Raw genomic sequence first — 24,063 nt, forward strand, 5'->3', positions numbered from 1 at the left:
AAATTTTTCTTTGGGTATAAGCTAACATAACCTTTTCAATTTGTAAACTGTTATATCAAGTTAATAAGATTTGTTCTTTATTTTGAATCGTCGTACTAAATGATTAAACACACTTTAAGACTATATTAAACACTCCTATAAGACTGGAACCGGATGTCGGACAGGGATGAAATTAAACAGCAGCCTATGCGACTATAGGAACTTTCATTTGAGCCTGTTTGTGGAAATCGATCAAATCATCTCTGAGAAAATTGAGTGAGTCTTGTTTTAAACTTTTTGATCACTATTTCCGGTACTTCTAGGCCCATGAACTTGGAACCAGTATAGCCGAAGTCGGTTCGTTTAGTAAGTAACTAACATAGCCTACAAATTGAATCAGTTTTAAGCCAAATCTAGAACAATTTTACCCTTTTTTGCATCGTCGCTCTAAATGATGGGATGAAATTCAATAGCAACCTGTGGAACTACGAGATTTTTTATTTTATGAGTGAAATATTTGACACATACTCACACACATACACACAGATACATACATTCTATAGAACACTTAGCCCTCTGGGCCAAATTTCACTAGTCAATTTTCATGTGAGAAAGGCAAATAAGTGTACTTTTATAGAAAAGCATCGTTATCATAACACTAACAAGTAGATACAAATTGAATAAAAGAAAGGAAAATTTACTTTTTTCACAGAAAAATATTATTTTAATGTGGTAACCCTGCACGCTATACGAAATTGAACAAAGCACGTACCGTCGCGTACTAGTTTTGCATTGTCGTTTTGAATGACGATTTGAATGTTTTGACACTCATCGCCCTATAACTTCGGAACCAGATGAGGATGAAATTGCACAGTATATTTAAAGACAATGAGAGCTTTAACTTGATTCATGATTCGTGAAAATCGGCTTAACCGTTGCTGAGAAATCGATGTGAGTTTTGTTGTTGGAAATTTCGAGAATGGAAATTAACAAGTATTGTTACAAGATGACATTACTGAAACGAATTTTGATAAAATTAAGTCAACCGTTAGGAAACTTGAAAACATGAAGCCTCCTGGTAATGATGAAATCTTCAATTGAATCGTTTAACTCTCAGTATTAGTTAGATAGTATATAAATTCCTTTTCTCCATTATACATTACAAGTAGCTTTCCAATTTTCCCTAGTTTTGTTGTTGGAGATTTGGAGAATGCAAATTAACAAGTATTGTTACAAGACGACATTACTAATTTGTCAAATGACGGAAATTCTATTTCAGACCTATTAATCTATGTCGGAATTCGCTCAACCGATTTCAACAATCGTAGACTCGTTTGAAAGTTACTGGTCACCACTTCTGGTTCCGGATATATAATGACTCAACCGATTTCAACAAGCTCAGGCTACTATTAGGTAATTGATCAAGTTTGAAGTTCAAATGGATGACACTTTTGGCTCTGGAAATATAATGGTATGAGTAACGTAATTGACAAAACGCCCGTTTTCTTACCATCCTCTTAGAAAAAAACGTTCAACGGTGGTCCTTCATTGGTCCAATACGTTGGATCATTGGTCCAATGAACGTCCAATCAATCGTTCAACGGGAGGCCAACACGGAACCTTCGTTTGCCGATTTTGAAAAAGACTGTTGAACCGAATTCCATTTTTTTCGTTCAAAAAACCCGTCAGACAGAGGTCCATTGTTGAGCCATTTTTAATATGAGGAGTTGGAACCCCGTTGGACTAGTTTTACTGGACAATTTCCGAAGTTTTTTCCACTAATTTTTTTCAAAACTAACACTACGTACCTGTACAATAACATACTTCTACTTCTTGTACAATAACAACAAATCTTCTTTCTATATGAAGGTAATACCTAATTTTAACAATATTTTTGCAAGTGAAAAAACAACAACAAACCGTTCCAGCAAACTGAACGAATATTTCGTGCAGTATGTCGTTCAACAAGCGCTCAACGACCAACAAAATAGAGCCGCCTGCTAAGAGGGCACTCATTTTTCTCGGAGATAGCTGAACCGATTTCAGCAAACTCAGGCTCGTTTGAACGCTACTATTAAATAATTGGTCAATATTGAAAATCAAATGGCTATCACTTCTGGTTCCGGAGATATAATGGTATAAGTGACGAAACCGAAAAAACAAAAATAACTAATCGATTACATTTTATTCGATTAACATAGTTATAAATTCGCCCCGGGCGCAACGTTTGTAGGGGGGGCGGCAAACCAATCCTTGGGACCTTTTTTTCTGCTCGTCCAAGTCATCTTTCCGGAGCTCAGCATTTTTTTGCTGACCAAACCAACGACGGGCGCGGCTAATCTCATTTGCCCCGGGCGCCAAATTTTCTCGGTACGCCACAGGTTGTAGCTGTAATTGTTTCTTGCGGAAGGAAGACGGAGAAAACTATGAATTCGAAGAACAGGATAACGAGTCTAGTCTAGTCTAGTCTAGTGAGCGTAAGAGTTCACAACAATCGAGTCGAGATGTGAGCAGATCTACGACAAAAGTTGCCTTAAACACGTCTATACGAACTGACAGTAGATCGAGTCCTGTGAGCTTGCAACGATCTAATGGAATATTTAAAGGATCTCTCCAAGGAAGTTTACGTAGCGCGAAACTAATGAATTTATGTTGAATGGCTTCTATAATGCATATTCGAGTGTTGAACGAACCAGAGCACAATATAGCGCTTTTGGGTAACGTATATATTGTCGAAACATCTCGTAACACGAAAAATAAATCCAAGTAACTTAAAGGCTTTATTTATTATGTAATCCACATACTGCTTGAAGTTCATTTTTTAATCCAGAATAACTCCTAAGTCTTTAAGGAAAGATTCTGTTTTAATTTGTGAGATAGAGTAGTCAAATTTAACTACTGAATGTTTTCGTGTGAACGATATAATTGAGCATTTCGAAGCGTTTCTTTACCAATTTGTAAAGATGTCTAATGGTGACTGCAAGAATATAGAATCATTGGTAGTTTTGATAAGATGGAAGAGTTTAAAATCGCAGGCAAAGGATGATTTCTTGTATTTTAACAAAATATTCAAATCATTTAAGCAGAGTAAAAATATGAGTGGTCCTAGATGACTTCCCTGGGGAACTCCGGAGCTGACAGAAAATGGTGATGTAAAGCATTCACCGATTTTCACTGACATTTTGTGGAATGTCGTAAGAATTAGATTACCGAAAAGTTACGTCGGCACTTACTGTGATGAGATGTGAATTCGTAACTTTTTTTGGACTTCATTGTCACTAGCATAATCCGACTTTCGACTACCACCCTTTCCCCTTCCGTCTCGGCGGCCCTGATGATAGATTGTTGGTAAGAAGTGGGATCCAGTAACAACTCTAAAATATTCAAACGAATATAGGACCACGACTTAAAACCAAAAATCGCCTTTAGTGGCCATTTACAATCGTAGAAAAACAACCATTGTTGCAAAACGCGAAAGTAGTTTTTTCCGTTTTTGTGGAACAGAAATTCAAAAAAGAAATATCTGTTTATTTAGTACATTTCACTAAATAAAATTATGTTTTTATCACGAAGATTCATTAAGCGGAAAAACTTCTTTTGCGTTGTTTAATATTGGCTGTTTTCCAGAGTGTGAGTGCGTCGAACCTTACCGCCAAACTGGTTCAAATCGGGAGTTGATCTGAAATAAACTCTCCATCTGAGAACTGAACCAACAGGTATTATATTCTGCTTTATTTGTTTATCAATCAGTAATTATACTAATCTGATGATATTATCACATTGTTAAACTAATTACTAAAATTAGACGTATTTTTGCCGTCACATACAATACTTAGTTTTCTTTATAGGTCACAATACATATTAATTTATTTATACCGTCCCTGACAACCTTCATTGTTAAGACATTTCGTGAAGACAGTTGCGACAGCTCTGCAGGAGCTCGAGTGACCAGCGTTTTGCCACATAAAGGCAAATAGATTACAAGCAAATACACTCAAGTGTGTTATGACGCTACTTTTTATTAAGTGAGGGAAATCCTACTTGCGGAAGCACTTAGTTTAATGGAAACGACGCTCTCTGTTTCTAGCCCAAAGAATCCAATCACCTAATCCAGTCAAAATTACCTATTATATTGTAACTATTACTTTTACTTACCTGTCTGCTTTGGAGCAGGTGCCGCGCTATTGCTTTTCATCGATATGGAAAATAGAACCAAGAGAGCCACCAGAACATAAGTTTTCTTCGTTGGAGTCATCTGTCAATGAGAAAATCGATTAATTATATAAAATGTTATAAATCTTTATATTTGAGTATTGGGTCAGAATTCGTAAAATCGCCCCAAAAAATAGTATTTATATTTCTTGTTCAAATGTTGATAATTTGGTTCTATTTGATCATTAAAATGGAATCAGGAATCAGAACAAATTGGCTCAAATGGCACGTTCCCCTTGATATTTGGAGATTTGTGCCTTGCCATCAATTTGTTTTTAGCATCATTTTCCCGATATATAAGAGGGAAGGATTGAAAGGAAATGGTAAGGGTTGGACTAGGAGGATGGGAAAAATTGACGACACAAAAACATATAAAAGCAGAAGTAAATTCTGCACCCCTAAGGGATGCCGAACAATCTGCTGAGGATCACATTTAGTGGAAGCAGAAGTAAATTCTGAACCTCTACGAGGTCCCGAACAGTCCGCTGTTAATAAAACCTCCAACCCCCGAGAGGATTTGAAGATCTTACAAAAGCGACACCATTCTGCACTCCCGGAAGAATGCAGAACGATTCGCAGTATGTACGAGCAGAAGTAAATTCGGCACCCCCTAAAAGATGCCAAACAATCTGCTAAACCCTATTTAAGGTAAATACAGAAGGGATTCATTCACTCCAGGAAGAACGATGAACCCTTCTGACTATAGCTCCTTACCACATTGGGTAAGAAACGAGAGAATATCCTTCAATTTTAGCTCCGCATACACAGATTCAACCATGTATGGAGAACCAAAAACCCGGATACGTAGCTGCGTCAATGCGGGACAGTTACATATCAGATGATATGAAGTACCATAATCGCATTCACACAAATCACACGAATAATACTCAGCACGTTGAATAGTAGCCATGTGATAATTGAGTTTGCAATGTCCAGTCAGAGCTCTGACCAGAATACTGCAATGATGCTTGGAGAAATGCAGTAGACACTTTGACATTTTCAGATTTAAATCTGGTAGAAATGCTTTTGTCTGAGCGCAAGTTTGCAAGCTGCGCCAGTAGCTGGCATGTTTGGATACAGCCCAAGAACGAATCTTGTGCTTTATGCAACTAGTTGAAAGTGGTAAAGCTGGTTCAGGACCAACGAAATCATTCGTTGCACCAGCTCTAGCCAACTCATCAGCCCATTCATTTCCAGTAATACCAGAATGGCCGGGTACCCATAAGAAGTAAACAGCATTTGAAATGCTGAGGTCTTCAATTTGAGTTTGACATGCGATCACTAGATTCGACCGTGAGTCATTCGAACTGAGTGCTTTTAAGGCTGCCTGACTGTCGGAACAAAAATAAATTCGCTTACCACAGATCCTCTGCTGAAGTGCCGATTGTACTCCACACAGAATCGCGTAGATTTCTGCTTGAAACATAGTACAGTATCCACCAAGTGAATGAGACTGCTCCAGCCTCATTTCACGACAGTAGACACCAGCACCAGCACGACCATTCAACAGAGAACCGTCCGTATAACAAACTATGTGTTCATCAAGTTGTCGTTCCAGACAACCAGACAACCATTCCTCACGAAAAGGATAGCTCACATTGAATGTTTTGAAAGGAAAACTGCATGTGAGAGTTAGGTCACTAGGAGCGAGTAAATACTCATCCCACGTAACCATTTGAGACCACAAGCGAGTGTGGCTGGTAGCATAATCTAATGGGTTACTGTTCCAAAGCCCTGTAACCTTAAGACGATATGCACAAGATAATGCTTCTTGTTTTAGGAACACATGTAGTGGTTTAATGAACAGTAGCGCCTCTAGAGCAGCAGTAGGAGTTGTGAATGCTCCTGTCATCGCCATTAGGACCATCCTTTGGAGATGATTTAGCTTTGACTGAACTGTCGCGACTTCTCCTTTCTGCCACCATACAAGACATCCATATGCTAAAATTGGTCTAACAATAGTTGTGTAGATCCAATGAATATATCTGGGTTTGAGTCCCCATGATTTTCCAAAAGCTCGTCTACATTGGCCGAAAGCCATGCAAGCTCTTTTAATTCTGAAGTCAATGTGAGCAGACCAATTCAGTTTTGAGTCAAGAATAACCCCGACGTATTTAACTTGTTCGACCACAGTGACCTCTGAACCAAAGAACTGCAACGGACGAGCTCCTGTGATTATCCTACGATGAGTGAAAAGCACCATTGATGTTTTGCCCGGATTTACAGATAATCCAACCTGACAACACCATTGTTCAACAGATCGCAGGGCTTGCTGCATTAAATCAAAGAGAGTGTTAATGCTTATACCGGTCATCAATATATGATAATCGTCGGCAAAACCATAAGTCGGAAATCCAAGGTTATTAAGTTTCCTTAACAAACCATCAGCGACTAGGTTCCATAAAAGTGGGGATAGTACACCACCTTGAGGACACCCACAGACACTTAGCTTTCTAATCTCTGCTTGCCGAAGCGATGAACAAAGAAGTCGATTGCTAAGCATTGCGTGTATCCAATTTGTGATACTTGAAGGTATGCCATGACCACGGGCTGCTTCCAGAATTGAATTGAAAGACACGTTATCAAAGGCACCTTCAATATCTAGGAAAACTCCCAAGCAAGATTGCTTTTGTGAGAAAGCTTTTTCAATGTTGTACACAACATCATGTAACAGGGTTGTAGTGGACTTTCCACGCTGGTAAGCATGTTGCATTCCATGTAGCGGATGCAGGCCCAAACTAACATTTCTGATATAGTGATCGACTATGCGTTCCACTGTTTTAAGAAGAAATGAGCTTAGACTGATAGGCCTGAAACTCTTCGCTTCCTCATAAGTGTCGCGACCGCCTTTGGGAATAAATTTGACAATTATTTCCTGCCAGGCTCTTGGAATATATCCTGTCGCAAGACTAAAAGTAAGTATTTTCTTCAAAACATGTTTGAAATGTTCATACCCTTTCTGCAGTAACACTGGGAAAACTCCATCCTTTCCAGGAGACTTGTACGGAGCAAAACTCTCAACTGCCCATTTGACCGATTCAATCGTCACAACGCTTCGAGCAAGGGCCCAAGAATCGTAACTACCTGAAAAAGTCTCGGGAAGAGCTGTCGGTGATGGATCCATACATCCTGGAAAGTGAGTGTTAAAAAGATAGTGAAGTACATCACCTTCATCAGACAAGTGTTCACCATCTGAAGTTCTTAAGGAACTGACATTAAAGTCCTTAGACTTCGAAAGTAACTTATTTAATCTGCTAGCCTCGTTGAGACTAGAGACATTTGTGCAGAGGCTTTTCCAACCACTTCGCTCAGACGATCGAAGAGCATTTTTGTAAGCCCTTCGAGCCAACACGAATGCCTCCGACCCATTTCTGCGACGGTGGTTCCAAGCTCTTCTGCATAGTTTCCTTAGTCTAGCAAGTTCAGCATTCCACCAAGGAGTTCCTCTAGTAGCTCGCACAATCCGAAGTGGACAAGCCTCTTCATATGCTGCAACTATGAGTGAGTTTGTCTCGTCGACAACATTTTCCAAATCAATTGGGGTTTCAATTGTTGGTTGGTACCCGTAAAATCTAGTCGCCAAGCCCTCTTCATAGAGGTCCCAGTTTGTAGATTTGGGATTACGATATGTGATAATATCAAATTTAACGTTTGAATGATCAAAGAATATGTACTTATGATCAGACAACGAAGGTTCGAGCTCATCGGAGACGAGCCAATTCACCAACTCATGCGCAATTCTATCAGAGCAGAGAGTTACGTCCAAAACCTCCTCTCTGCCAGATCTCGCAAAAGTTGGACGGTTTCCTGCATTGACTATGTGCAGGTTTGTACTGCTCACAAATTCCATCATATCAGAGCCTCTCGAATTTATATCTGTGCTGCCCCAAATGATATGGTGAGCATTTATGTCACTGCCGATTACAAGCGGTAAATCACTTTTGCAGCAGTATGATACAACCTTTTTGAAGTCATCGCTTGGCGAAGGTTGGTTATGCGACAAATATGCCGAACAATAGACACATTTCCTGTCTATGCCATCAGTAGTCATACCAACTGTGACAGCACAAATATCCCGAGTTGTGAGCTCCGATATGAGAGAGACATCGAGAGCACTATTTGCAAGTATGCATGCTCGAGGCATTTCACGTGGATTAGTCATTCCGGTCTTGTTAAAGGCAACAAAGACTGGGTTTAACAATTTTCCAACGTAGAAGTTTCCCTTTTGGAAATATGGTTCTTGAACCAAAGCTAAAGAAGCTTTACCTTCTTGCAGAAGTCTGGATAGATTCATAGTTGCTGTACGTTTATGCTGGAGATTGATTTGTGCTACTCTAACCATTATCAATTAAAGTAACGAACACTCCACCTCCAGCACTTACCGTACAACAACTACAAGAAACCAAATATATTGGCTTATAATCGCCTATAGCGAACCATGTAAGGATTTTTTTAAATGTTTTAATCATTTAAATCCCACGAGTTGCGAAGAAAGAAGTCGTCCACTGTGCCAGAGCTTCGCTTAACACAGTAAGGGAAAATCCCAAGATATTCCGTTCACGACTGCATTGTTTAACCTCCTGCAGCCATTCAGCCATCGGCACGGAAATACACCTTGACTTAGGAGTTCCTATTTTTGTGGCCTTTTACGACATGGAACAGGAAACCAGTGGATCAATTCTTGGTAAAAAATAATTCCGCCGGATGCCACACGGCTTACCTGTTTGGTGGACTTATACCACCGGTACAGGTGGACCGTAGCGTTATTCTTAGCCAGTTGGGAAACCGCTACCGACACTACACGGCTATCTAGGCTGCTCAGAGAGGGAAATTGACATTGATGGTCAACTTCCATGGATGGCCGAGCAGCCGACTCAAATGTTGATAATTTGGTTCTATTTGATCATTAAAATGACTTTCTGGAAAAAAAAGTTTTTTTCTGAAAATTTTAATAAAATAAAATTTTTCGTCCAATTTTTGATAAATTCATGTAATTCTCCAACAGCTAAACATATTTGAATGAAACTTTTACAGATGTTAGATAGTACGATGGACTTAAACTTATTGTATAAAAATCATCAGAAAAAATTTTCATTTTTTTTGTAAGCAATTTTTGAAAACAATTGATTTTTGTTTAATGCACGTAGAAAAATTTGCATTGGAAACTTTTAAGAGCGTTGATAAATGCGCGCTTCGTAACACCCGGTGCGTATGAAAACACCATGCCGGGAGTCATACTTTTCGTCATAAGTATTGAATATTTGCTGGCCCACAATTTTTTCAATTTATGTAGATTCTAGAATGTTCAATTGTATTATGATATATTTTGCTCTATTTTCAAAAAGTCCAGAATATCGAAAAATAAACTGTTGTTTTCAAAATCGTATAGAAAAAACGTGATTAATACACCTAGCAGTGAGATGATACCTTTTTTCATCAATCCGCATGTGTTTTTTGCATGGATATTCTTAGGTGTTTCAGTTCTCATGACATTATTTTAATTATCGTCGTTTTAAACGGCAAATTTAGATTTGAATCACTCATTACCCTGTAATGCCGAAACTGCAAATCGTATCGAATTTCAATCTTAACGTGTGACAATCGATTGAACATTCCATGAGATGTCGAAGTAAGTTCCACTTTAGAGTTTTTCGTTATCATTTATGGTACTTCTAGAGCCGATATTCAGGAGCTAGCATAACCCAAAATGAGTCGAATACCTTAAATCAATACGCCAAACAATTTACATCTTCTATATCGGTATGAATTTTAAAAACTCATCATCTGTAATTCCAGAATCGGATAAAATTCACCAATTTTGTTTGGGACCTTAAGTCCGGATTTGTATTTTGTATGGGACCTGAATTTTTGGTTTTGAAGTTCAATTGGGAGAAAATGATCGAGAAATTTTGAGAAAATGATTGAGCTTTGAGAAACTATTCGATTCTTGAACCGGAATTCTAGAGTGTGTAGACATCTTTGAGAAATTGTAGTGCGAATTAAAATTTAGGGGTACATTCCGAATCCAAAAACGAATACCGTTTAAACTGAAATAAATTTATTTGGTAATCGACTATTCAAATCTGCCAACCCGATAAACTTGATTAATTTATGTGAAATGAACATTTTTATACTAATCACCCTGTATCTCCTAAACCATAAGTCGGATCTGACTAAAGAGTAAGTTGTTTTATAGGATTTTAAGACCTCTCATTTGAATCATAGTTGATTCTTAGATTTCATTTGAATCTTAGATCGGTTCAGCCATCTACGAGAAAAATGAATTGCATTATTTTAATTTCGTTTCACATATCATCCTGTGGTTCCGCAAGCAGAAGTCGGATATAAACGTAATTCAGGAACCTTGTTTGGGAGTATACGATTTTTCATATGAATCTGAGTTTGTAGAGTTTGTAGTTTAGCCATCTCCGAGAAAATCGAGTGAAATTATTTGTCACACCCGCATTTGCAGAACTCGACGGACTGATTCGAAAGGTATATGGGTGTTATGTTTTTCCAGCATTTATTGCTGTAATTAGTTTAAAACAATATAATTATGGAATTGCTTTCAACTCGAAAATTCTGCCATCATCTGGTTTACATATTCGAACGATTATGTTGCCAAAAACGAACCGTGCTAAAATCGGTCCGAGGCAAAAAGTCATGAAAAAGGATGCTGTACACAGTCTTTTTGGTACTTAGAAACAATTGTATGTAACAATATAAAAATCGTGTTTCACGTTGCTCCCAAGCATTGCTTTTTCATACAGCGCTCAAAACTCCTACTGCTGGAATAAGGGGAAAAGTCGCTTATACAAAAATAACGATATCTCCGTTGAAAATGGACAGGTTTTAACAATCTATGGCTTGTTGGATAGCTATTACCGTGCGGAATCTAAGTATAGAAACATATTCTGTTTTTAAGGTCAAATGTGACAGATACTGTTAAAAAACTGAAAATTTTGACATAGAATTTCGTATAACTCAAAAAGTAAACATCCGATCTCAAAACCATTCAATAGCGTACTGGGTGACGGGGAGACCTTTCATTTGCGACAAGTTTGATCAAAATCGGTCCAGCCATCTCTGAGATCTCGACCTCTTAGTTGACAACACACATACAGACACACACATACACACACACACGGACATTTGCTCAGTTCGTCGAGCTGTATCGATTGGTATATGACATTCGGACCTCCGGGCCTCTGAAAATTTTTCTAAAGTTTGAGGGAATTCTATACCTATTTTATATATATATATATAAAAACGTGTTTAATCCACCTAGCAGTGAGATGATACCTTTTTTTATCAATCCGCATGTGTTTTTTGCATGAATATTCTTCGGTGTTTAAGTTTTCATGACATTATTTTAATGACCGTCGTTTTAAGCGACAATTTGAGATTTTAATCACTCATTACTATGTAATGTCGAAACTGCAAATCGGATCGCATTTAAATCTAGAAGTGTGATAATCGATTAAAGATGCCATGATATGTCAGTTCCACTTTAGAGTTTACAATAATTTAAGGTACTTCCAGAGCCGGTATTCAGGAACCAGCATAACCCAAACCGATTCGTATGGCCATATGACGAATAAATTACAACAGTTTTGAGACCAACTTTGAAGCTTTTCGGGATTGTCATCTTCTATGTCGGTTTGAATTCTAAAAATTCATCATCATGTAATTCGAGAACCGGAAGTCATAATTGGATAAAATTAATTAATTTTTGTGTGTATGTATAAAATTAATTAATTTTGTATATAAGTTCATTTTAATTTGAATTTCTGTTTCTGAGATTTGATTAGGCTTTTTTTTGAGAAAACGATTGAGCTTTGAGAAACGATTTTATACTGGAACCGCAATTCTAAAATCGGTATGGCCGAAGTCAGAAAAATTCACCTGAGTAGCTGTATAGTTTACATTTTAGGTGCCTTCTGAATCGAAAACTGAATACTACCAATACTGAAAAAAGTTAATTTTTTTATCGACTATACAAATCTGCTAACACGATAAACCTGATTAATTTATGTGGAATGGACATTTTTATACCAATCACCCTGTATCCCCGAAACCGGAAGTTGGATCTGACTGAAGAGCAAGATGTTTTATAGAATCTTGAAACTTTTCATTTGAATCTTAGATGATTCTTAGATTTCATTTGAATCTTAGATCGGTTCAGCCATCTACGAGAAGACACAATTTTGATTTCGTTTCACATATCATCCTGTAGTTCCGGAACCAGAGCTCGGAACCAAACATAATTCAGGAACTTTGTTTGGGAGCATACGACTTTTCGTATGAATCTGAATTTGTAGAAAAGAAATTTTCCGAGAAAATTGAGTGAAATTATTTGTCACACACGCATTTGCTGATCTCGACGAACTGATTCGAATGGTATATTGATGTTATGTACTTCCAGCATTTATTGCTGTAAGTAATTTAAAACAATATAATTTAAAAAAATCTGCCATCATCTGGTTTATATATGTCATATTCGAACGATTATGTTGCCAAAAACGAGCCGTGCTAAAATCGGTCCGAGGCTAAATGTCATGAAAAAGGATACTGTACACAGTCTTTTTGGTACTTAGAAACAATTGTATGTAACAGTAAAAAAAAATCGTGTTTTCCGTTGCTCCCAAGCATTACTTTGTCATACAGCGCTCAAAACTCCTACTGCTGGAATAGGGGGAAAAGTCGTTTACACAAAACTTTCGATATCTCCGTTAAAAATGGACGGATTTTAACAATCTATGGCTTGTTGGATAGGTATTACCGTGCGGAATCTAAGTCTGAAAATATATTCTGTTTTCAAGGTCAATTGTGACAGATACTGTCAAAAAACTGAAAATTTTGACATTAAACTTGGTATAACTCAAAAAGTAAACATCCGATCTCAAAACCATTCAATAGCGTTCTGGGTGACGGGGAAACCTTTCATTTGCGACCAGTTTGATCAAAATCGGTCCAGCCATCTCTGAGATCTCGACCTCTTAGTTGACAACACACATACAGACACACACACATATACACATACACACACACACACACACACACACACACACACACACACACAGACATTTGCTCAGTTCGTCGAGCTGAATCGATTGGTATATGACATTCGGCCCTCCGGGCCTCGGAAAATTTTTCTAAAGTTTGAGCGAATTCTACACCTATTTTTTATATTTATAAAAAAAGGTAAAAACGTGAAAAAAATTTTTATATAATAAGTTTAATTTTATTGTATTATCTACGATCTGTGAAAGTTTCATTCAAATATGTTTATTTGTTAAAAAATGGAATGTCTTTATTAAAATTTGACGAAAAATTTCATTTTAAAGATCAATGACATCGTCCCTGTTGTCCGTGGAAGTTGGGATTTTTAAAACCAAAATCAGATTTAAAAATTTCATTACTTTTTTATGTCGTCGCTTATTTGACCGTATTTTGCCTGGAAGGATTCATAGTGTCAGTAGGATCCAGAGATGGCAGATATTTTCATAGAAAATCTGTATCTCCTTATATTAAAAATCTGCATTTATCTGTACTCACAACTAAAACGAAATTTTCGCAATAATAACACCATTTCACGATTGAAGATGAATATTAGTAGATATCTGCAATCTTTTTGAATATTTTCTCCTTCAATTCTTACTATCGGCAATCCCTCCTTCCAAGTCTTTGAACAGTATAATGAGCTTTGCTAAACTTTTTGAATATGCGCTAAGCTCAGTTATTCAGTCGACATGGCATTTCAGTGCCTAAGTCAGGTCATAGTTTCTCAGTTTGATAATTACATCGATTTGTTTTTCAATTAAGTGAAAAAGGTCTTGTTGAGACTTATGGGGATCTTGTTGCATTTGTCAAAGCTTGTGAGCTTTAGTTTCAACGTCTCAAAACAGGTTATTTTTATGTTATTGACAAGAACTTTAAAATCGACCACAAATGTATGTAGATGACGAACTACAACTATCATTAGACTAAAATGATACAAAAATAAAATAAATTATGGCCTAGCATTTCAATTTCATCCTCAAGCTATTTCTGATAGTCTGATAGCCTTGGAAAAAAATTAAAATGATTTGTGAATGGGTTCCACACAAACAGAATGAACATGCAAAAACCCAGTGCGAAATGCTCCTTTCACGCTTCTAAAGAAAACTGCATTGGATTGTAACTGTCGACGAAAGATAAGTATATTTGGGAACCCGAAACGCAGAAATCATGGATAACGTCAGGACAATCATCAACATCAAGTTAAAGATCGTATAGTTTTGGGAAAAAGAGAATGTTAAGTGTCTGATGGGTTTAGGAAAAGTGAATTACGAACTTTTTGAACCTACACTGAGCTAAATTTTCTTTTTCACATTATATGATATTCTAATGATTTAGCACTATTAGCATTTCCAATAATAGTTACAGGATGTGTTCAACATCATGTCAAATATATGAGATAATCTTATGAAACATAAAACTCTTCTTAACGTTATTTTTACAGGATTTCCATATAACGAATGAAATTTCCAGTCTGAGTCAAATTTATTGGCGCGTCTTATAACCATTACTAGATATCCGCACAACATACATTGGAACAATTTATGAAGCGCATATTATATTCATTTCGAATTTATTTAGATAGGTTCATATATACCATATGACTAGTTTTATAAAATTTATATATCTATATATATATATATATATATATATATATATATATATATATATATATATATATATATATATATATATATATATATATATATATATATATATATATATATATATATATATATATATATATATAACTTTCAATGGAGGTCATACGAATAGTAGATAATTGCACACTACTACTTTTCTTTGAGGATTCAAGCTTTACTAGTATTCCATTCGGTAAGGGAGCACCTCATGATATTTGCGAAAGAGAAGTGAGATCCCGAGACTGAAAATAAAAAAAATGAATCTTACTAGACAGATAGAGTAATGAAATGTACCGGATATATGTTTCATGGTCCGTTAACGCATATCCTTGAACGAAGTTGGATGAGCTGTCTTGTCAGCGACTGAAAACTACATTGAGATGCGGAACTACCTGAAAAAATGGTCTGGAGCAGTTGATGAATATCGAGGACACAACTACAATCCGACTTTCATCGGATTTCCATATAAATTATGTGGGATATTTTTATAACTTTCATTATGATAACGTCCATATAGATTTGACGTACACATTAAATAAAGATTATAAGTTTCCATATAATTTCTACACGGAACGACCGAAATTAGCTCTGCGCCTAATTCGTATTACTGTTTTTGAATTAGTTGATTTTAACAACAAAATTTCCAAAATAACTATAAAATTAGTTAAAATTGAGAATTGATTTTGCTGAAAAAAACTCTTATTTTTAGAGAATGTGTTTAGTTGGCGAATATTCTGGACACAAACCAGCAATATCTCAATCCAACACGAAATTCTCATTGACAACTAATTTTGTTATTAAAATCAGAAAATTTGTTTCTATTTATATATCACCATCATTACTGAAGGACAGCACAAAGAAAACAAAAATGAACTTGATTTTATTAACGAATTTATTAGTCAAAAACTCATGCGAAGTGTCAAAGCAAAACAATCCATTGAAAAGCTAAAAGGGACAGTCTTGTTGAAACTGCTTGCAAATTGTTTAGATGTTTTTCGCATGTGTTACGATATATCCATATATACATTTCTAAACCGATATGTAAAAATGACGTAAACTGTTAGTGGAAAGTGTATTTATTCAGCATTTGTGCACATTTGAAGCGATAGTGCGTAATAATGTTTTTACGCGGAACAGTGAAGTGAATTTCGAATGTTTCACTCTAATTGTGATGAAGTTTTCTTTGTATCTTCAAACCTTCCGAGCTGCGCCGTCCGGTGTACTTTTTGTATTCGGTTTTTGTTTTCCGGGTGCTCAAAGTTTTCAGTGAGAATGAAGAAAACAGTGATTTAGAAGAAAAAAATTCAAAAAGATGTTTATGTTTCGTTTATGTCTTTTTCTCCAATACAACATCGTATTTATACCTGCCAATATAGAAAAGACAACCGCGTCTGAAATTTTTTCGGCAGTAGTGTGCCATCTAGTGGCTAGTAGTCATAACGGTGTTAGCGTTTCGGTGACAGGGCGCCATATAGCTGCAGATTGCAGAAGCCAATTCAACCATTCATATTGGTTGAAAACAACATTATATTTTTTTAATTCAACTAAAAAATTAGTTGAATGGAAATGAAATGTGCCTTAGCTAAGAAATGACAGCACGTTTAATTTGTGAATTCAACTAAAAAAAATAGTCATTTCAACAAATATTTTATTATTATTAAGGGAATGAGAATAAAAAATCTAAATCAGCAAAAGTAAGATTTTTTTAGTTGTCTCAAAAAATAACTAACTAAAATCAGCAAATCAACTAAATTTTTCGCGAAAATGCTGATTTCGGTCGTTCCGTGTATGAATTATTTTCTGCATATGATTCATATGACAAATCTAATGAATATAAATAAGATTTTCAGTTCAGTGTAGTGAAACAATTAATACCGTCCGCTCCAGGTAAAATGCTAATACTTCAAACAAAAAACAATTCGTCATCGTTTTTGAAAAACTCGATTTTTTTCTTGAAGAAAAAAGACATTTTCAATTTTTGCAACTTAGTTATTAAATCAAATTTTGTTCTTTGGTTACGAAACTTTTATCTCATCTCTAGTACTAAATCCTAAATTATGGCTTAGGCCAAATAGAGAAAAAAATCGCACTTTTTATAAAATCTGTATAAATCTCTATTAAACATACGAAATCTGTAAAAAATCTGTATTCTGTATCAGCATGTAAAAATCTGTAAATGCATGTAAAAATCTGTATGAGCATGTAAAAATCTGTAAAATTGACCGTTTGAAAATTTTTCAACACTCATCACCTCGTGATTCAAGAACCGAAAGTCGGATGAGGATGAAATTCAGGAATTCCGTATGGGACCATAAGACCATTTGAATTGAACTCTCCTCATCAATACTCTCCATACCATAGCAGTTACAACGAGAGAGTGCGAGAGAGGATTTTCACAGATGAACCTAATAATTACCACTAAACATCTGTCACCTAATGAAGTAATTAACTCATGGTTAATTAAAAATCGTCATTCTACCATGCACCCAAATAAAGTTAATAATTTCGAAATGATTTAGGAGCAAAATTAAATTAAAATTTATTACGTATAATGTGAATAAAAGTTACTATTTTATTGCATAAAAAACTGAATAAAAGTTTTTTTACTAAAATATTATGTTTCTAAATAATGAAAAAGGCAACGACTTCAATATTTTCTTCATAAAAGTAGGGGGTAGAAAATGGTTGAATTTCACTCGGACTGTGTGCAGTTTCACGCACAAGTACCGCGCCATTTCATCTGTTGCGTTCATGAATGTTTGCTACAAATGTTTCGAGTAACTTTGTCGGTAGAGAATCTCCATGGTAAGAAGAAGGGCTAAGGCTTGAGTCCTTCTGCTGGGCGATACTATTTTTCAAGTAATTCATTTTTTTTTATCTCAGTCATAGCCATATTTTCGCTATGTTTGTTGCTCGTTAGCATTGAAATGTACTAAACCGAACTCAAGAGCTTTATGCATTTACTCGAATCCCAAACAAGTTAAAAAAAATTGTTGTTCATCAATCATTGAGAATTGTAAATTGAATCTATTGTACATTATTTCTCATTTTTACATCGCGGTGCAAATGGGCATTTTTTAGTCAATTACACTGATTTGACTAGTTGCCGGACTGAATACAATAATTTTTTTTGTCATTTGCGTATATTAAAAAAGTTATTGAAAGTTAATCATTCATTATTTTATCAAAACATTATTTAATACTTAGGACCTTCTGGGTCCTACTATCGCGCATCCAATGGAAGAACTATTTCAAAAGTAGGACATTACCGACATAAACCCAAAGACTGGATTCTTTTATTTATTTCAAGACTTGGCAATATTGATTTTTGTCCACGCGTAACATCTACATTTCATTCGTAGTTTGTTATGCTTCTACAGCTTGCTAATATTTCAACTTATTACCCAACATTGACAAAGGAAACCACGAGTTGCTGACCATGATATGGTATTATGGTGTGGAAAATCCAGTATAATTCCTTCGCCCACGCAGGGTCGCACGGAAGTATCAAATAGTTCTCATTCTCATAGTTTTTACATTTTTGCAATAGAAATACTTAAAATAGTATATAAGCAAAGTCATCATGTTACAAAAATATGTAACTCTCAGGTTTTACAAACAAATTAATGGGACGAACATGGAAAATAAACTCTCTCCTTTCACGCAGCTATCCTGTGTTCGATTTCCAACCCCGTACACAAGATCAAAAAGTTCTTCTGCCCGAGTGTCCAATGGCATCAAGGTTAAAACCTCTACAATCAATATGGAAAAATATATAAGCGGCATTCAGCAAGTCTTATGTCCTCAGCTGAGTTCGCATCGAAACGTATGCATACAAGCACCTGAGCATAATGTCGATCACGTGCCAACGTGAGTAGCAACACTGCACTTTTACAAATGAGTAATACATTTGACATGATGTGTTACGCTGTGAACCATTTCGCGGTTAATTTTAACTTATGGTTGAAATCTGACCCTTGAGTGGTTATTTTTTGTCAAATAGTTATATTTAATTAAAGCTGCGGCCCATCTCAAAATTTGACGGAGGGAAAGTTATTTGGGTTTATTTTCCATTGGAAATAATTTCCACTAAAAAATTAATATCATAATTTTCGTTGCAAGATTTTTTTCAGTGTAGGAAAATAACCATCGATCTGTCAAAAATAACCATGCTCTCGAGCAGAGATGCCAGGTCTGCAGATTTGGGATATAGTGCTGCAGACATTTTTTGTTGTGCAGACTTTTACAGACTTTTGAAATTCTCGCAGACTTGCGTCTATATTTACAGACTTTTGAAATTTCCGCGACCTTTTTTTGCTCGCCAAGTCAGTTTGGCGTGTCATAGTTTTTAGGACATACTTGCTGACTGCAGATATTTTTTCAGATTTACAGACGCTGTTTGCAGATATTTGAAATTTTTACCTGGCATCTCTGCTCTCGAGCAGGGTTATTTTTGACATCAAATTAACCGCTCGAGTGTCAGATTTTAACCAAAAAAATGGTTCACAGCAGAGATGCCAGGTCTGCAGATTTGTCTGTAAATCTGCAGATTTGGGGTATAGTGCTGAAGACATTTTTTGTTGTGCAGACTTTTACAGACTTTTGAAATTCTCGCAGACTTTTGAAATTCTCGCAGACTTTCGTCTATATTTACAGACTTTTGAAATTTCCGCCACCTTTTTTTTTTTGCTCGCCAAGTCAGTTTTGCGTGTCATACTTTATAGAGAAATTGCTGCCAGCAAGACATACTTGCTGACTGCAGATTTTTTTCAGATTTACAGACCCTGTCTGCAGATATTTGAAATTTTTACCTGGCATCTCTGGTTCACAGCCTAACTATGATGCCAGTGCGGTAGTGTTGCTAGACTGTGGACTAATCTATCTCTTAGCAGAATGGGTCAGATGTAAATGAGTAATAAGATAAACTCGACACGTTTAAAATGGCAATGCATTTTACTGATTACCGAATTGCCGTACTTACTTAGCAAAGTCTTGGCATTACATTCCTTTGGTGGGGAATTTGGCCATTCTGTTTCAACAGACTTCGCAGCCGATTCTTAGTGTACAGAATCATTGCATGGCTAGTACTATGGATCCTACTGACACTAAGAATCCTTCCAGGTCGGGGCTCGAACATACGACAATTGGCTTGTAAGACCAGCGTCCTATGCATTGAACCGCCAACTCGGGACGATTGTAAAACAAACACATCATGAATAAGAAAACAAATTGTCCGAAAACTTATATAGCAATGCAAAAAAATTATGTCTAAAACAGATTTATGCCTTCAGTATCTAAGATAGTATAAAAATTTCGTTACAATGAATTTTCAATAATATTTTCTTACTTAAATAATTAAAGTTCACATTTTGGAGCTTCTGGTTTCAAAGTAACCGGTTTGTGCAAAAACCAAATATTTATTTTTATTTCCCTCGTACTGATTAGACGAAATTGAAACGCGAATAAAATGAAAGCAATTAAAGTTTTTAATAGTAAGAAATTTATTACTCCATATTACTCAAAGCGTAACTATTTGTGTTGACTGGATTTATTATAAATGTTGAAGCCATTTTGCTGGTTATAAATTGTTGGAATCTGTTAGCAATTCATCTTCAATTTTTTAAAACAGAGCTGAAGCAATTCGGGTCAAAAGTTGCTCTGGTTTTATCGTAATACTACTTCAGAAATCGAAAATGAAATAATTTACCGTTCTGAATATCTTCTTCAAAATAATTAATTTTTCTTCAAAGCAATCAAATCGTTTGTCAACATATGCGCTTTCGCTTGAATTAAAACAAAATGTATGGATTTGACAGCACTTGGGGTTAGTCCCGGGTTGGCGGTTCAATGCATACGCTGGTCTTACAAGCCAGTTGTCGCATGTTCGAGCCCCGACCTGGAAGAATTCTTAGTGTCAGTAGGATCCATAGTACTAGCCATGCAATGATTCTGTAAACTAAGAATCGGCTGCGGGGTCTGTTGAAACAGAAAGGCCAAATTCTACAAAAGGAATGTAATGCCAACACTTTTTTTGGGGTTAGTTACTTTCAGTTAGCTTTGTGCGGGGTTGAAATTCGAAACCAGGTGAACTGTGGCATTGACCTATACATCACACTGTACCCGGTTCCGGTTCAAATGAAAACACAAATTATGCGGAAAAATCTAAATAATCGCTGTGTACAGTAGAAAATACAGAAACAAGTGCATAATCAATTTATAATCGCCGAACTTCTATTAATTGGATTTTCAATGACAATTAAATATCAAACACCAATCACTTTGTAAATTTGAAAATTGTGAGATGTGCTAGAGTCAGTTGAAAAGAGAAATTTGTTCCTAAGTTTAGTTAGTAAAGCAGATGATTAGTATAATGTTATTGATATTTTCGTATATCTGCATGATTTTTTTTTGTTATTACACGATTCTAATGCCAGAAGCACATATCAAATATGTGGCTGAATAACATAGAAAATGTTCAGCATCTCACATATTTTTTAATTGGAATTTTGTGCAATGAAGTGGAAAAAATGAAGCACTATCTGAATGTTTGATCAAACAAATAATCGGTATGAACATCAAATCAAAGTTTGGCAGTTTTTTTATATATAGACGGAAATTTCATTACCGAACGCGTTGTAATCAATTCAATTATTACATTGATGAACGATCAGTAAGTTGTTGGAAATCTGTAAAAAAAATTTACCGTATTCTGCAAAATTTTCAGTAAGTATTTGCGACTAACGTTGACTTCTAATTCAGGATGGTTAATGCCTTTTTCAATTCAAATGCATTTATTTCATTTACATTCATTTTGAATCACAAAATCTCTGAGTCGATTTTTTTTTCCAAGCATATTTTGTTCGAGCTAAACATTTTTTATTTCGGCTTTTTCGAAGTTTTCCGGTTTTCATGCGGTACGTATCCCTCACATGAAAATGACTTCAGTGTACTGTCTTATCTCGGTTTTTGGTGAAATCTAGCTGGTTTATATATGGTCGTCAAATGGTGAGATAACTAAGTCCTCACAAGTCCCTATCTCATGCCTCCCCGAGCGTCTATGATGACATTTGATCAATAGAACGGCGTCGACTGGGTGCTATCGCCTTCTGCGTTAGTAGCAGAATGAGAGGGTGCGAAATGGCTTGTAGGTTGAAGCCCATCCTAAAGTGCAGTGTTTATCATAGTATATTACAACATATAATTCTGTTGTTTATTACATCATGTATTATTATTATTATTATTATTATTATTGTTATTATTATTATTATTATTATTATTATTATTATTAGAAGAGCGTAACTTACACTGCGACATTAACTGTTATATTGTATCATAGCATATAATTTCACATATTATCAGCTTACACTATTTTATGTTATTATATACTATGTTGTATGGTATTATACTGCATTGCATTATATCATATTATATGGTATTATATTATAATATATTATATTATATTGTATTCTATTATATTATGTTATATTGTATTGCATTATGTTGTATTATATTATATTATATTATATTATATTATATTATATTATATTATATTATATTATATTATATTATATTATATTATATTATAGGGTTTATTATGAGTAGTACTACCTACCTCTGCGCAAAATATAAATTTGTTTTCCTTATAAGTTATCATTTTTAAAGTAAATTTTAACTAAAGATCAAGGTCATCACAAGGTGAGCTTGGTCCTCACTGGTTCCTGTTGTGTTTTATTCATTCTATTATTTATTATATAATTCATTGTACTATATTATGTTGTTTTTTTTTATTATTTTCATTATTATATTTATTGTTAGTATTATTAATTTGTCATCAATAATAATAACATATATTATTTTTATAGATGTGGATATTATTATTCTTATTAGAAGAGAAATATTCTACTTCCTGCAGTACTGCGAAGATAGAAGAGCATAACTGACACTCTACAGTAACTGTTATTTTATATATTGATTTATAATATATTATATTGTATGACATTGTATTATATTATATTAAATTAAAATATATTTTACTATATTATGTTATATTATATTATTTTGTAGTATATAAGTATTATTATTATTATTATTATTATTATTATTAGTATTATTATTATTATTATTATTATTATTATTATTATTATTATTATTATTATTATTATTATTATTAGTATTATTATTATTATTATTATTAGTATTATTATTATTATTATTATTATTATTATTATTATTATTATTATTATTATTATTATTATTATTATTATTATTATTATTATTACTATTATTATTATTATTATTATTTTTATTACTATTATTATTATTATTACTATTGTTACCATTATTATAATCTTTATCATTATCAGCTACATTTTCATTTCCATACTAAACATTTCACTTTACACATATATTATTAAATTGTATCATATTATATTACGTCATATTTTGTGGTATTATATTATATTACATTGTACTATATTATACTATATTATGGTACAATGTTTGGTATTGTTTTATATAGTATTGTAATACATTTTTTAATGCACAATTATAAGTGTATTATATTGCATTGTGATGTATTACATTTTTATATTTTATGCATAATAATATTTTATTATATTCAGTGTCGTATAGTGACCAAACTATATTATAATATATTATGGTATATTTTACTATATTATGTCACATAACATTATGATACTATTATATTCATCATAAAATATTATAGTAGACTATAATACACTGTACCATACGATTTTGCACCGTTTTATACTATATTGTGTTTTATTGTATTATACTGCCGGAAATTATATTAAAGTGTATTATGTTACGTTATATAATACTATGCTCAAGTACATTGTAAGGGAAGAGGGATGGGAGTGCATCAGGGTATCTTACAAGTGAATGACTGGATGAAGGAGTGAAATGTCAACCCGATTCACAGGGGAAAGCTGTGTGTTTTCCCCAGAAGGTCTGAAATGAGTAAGACGCACCCTTCTAACAAACAAACCATCAGGCAGGTTTAAGCTGGTACAGCGAATTCTTTTATTATATGGCCGGATGTTATTGCTGGAAGGCGCCGGGTCCTCAAAGTCCATTTTGGCCTTCTTAACAGCAGTAATATGAAAGTTATCTGATAATCAAATTCGGATCTACTGTAAGTCTACCTGCA

The 24,063-nt window shown here is 34.7% G+C and overlaps 1 protein-coding gene across 1 annotated transcript in view; it reads right to left on the reverse strand.

Annotated features, from left to right (window-relative positions):
- LOC131425139 (uncharacterized) overlaps positions 1 to 24,063 on the reverse strand; it is a 39,585-nt gene that overhangs the window by 12,557 nt on the left and 2,965 nt on the right. Inside the window, exon 2 of the mRNA XM_058586755.1 lies at positions 4,135 to 4,234. Coding sequence (XP_058442738.1) covers positions 4,135 to 4,234 — 100 coding nt within the window. The remainder of the gene's footprint in view (positions 1 to 4,134; positions 4,235 to 24,063) is intronic.

This window comes from Malaya genurostris, chromosome 1 (genome assembly GCF_030247185.1).
Source record: "Malaya genurostris strain Urasoe2022 chromosome 1, Malgen_1.1, whole genome shotgun sequence".
Taxonomy (NCBI): Eukaryota; Metazoa; Arthropoda; class Insecta; order Diptera; family Culicidae; genus Malaya; species Malaya genurostris.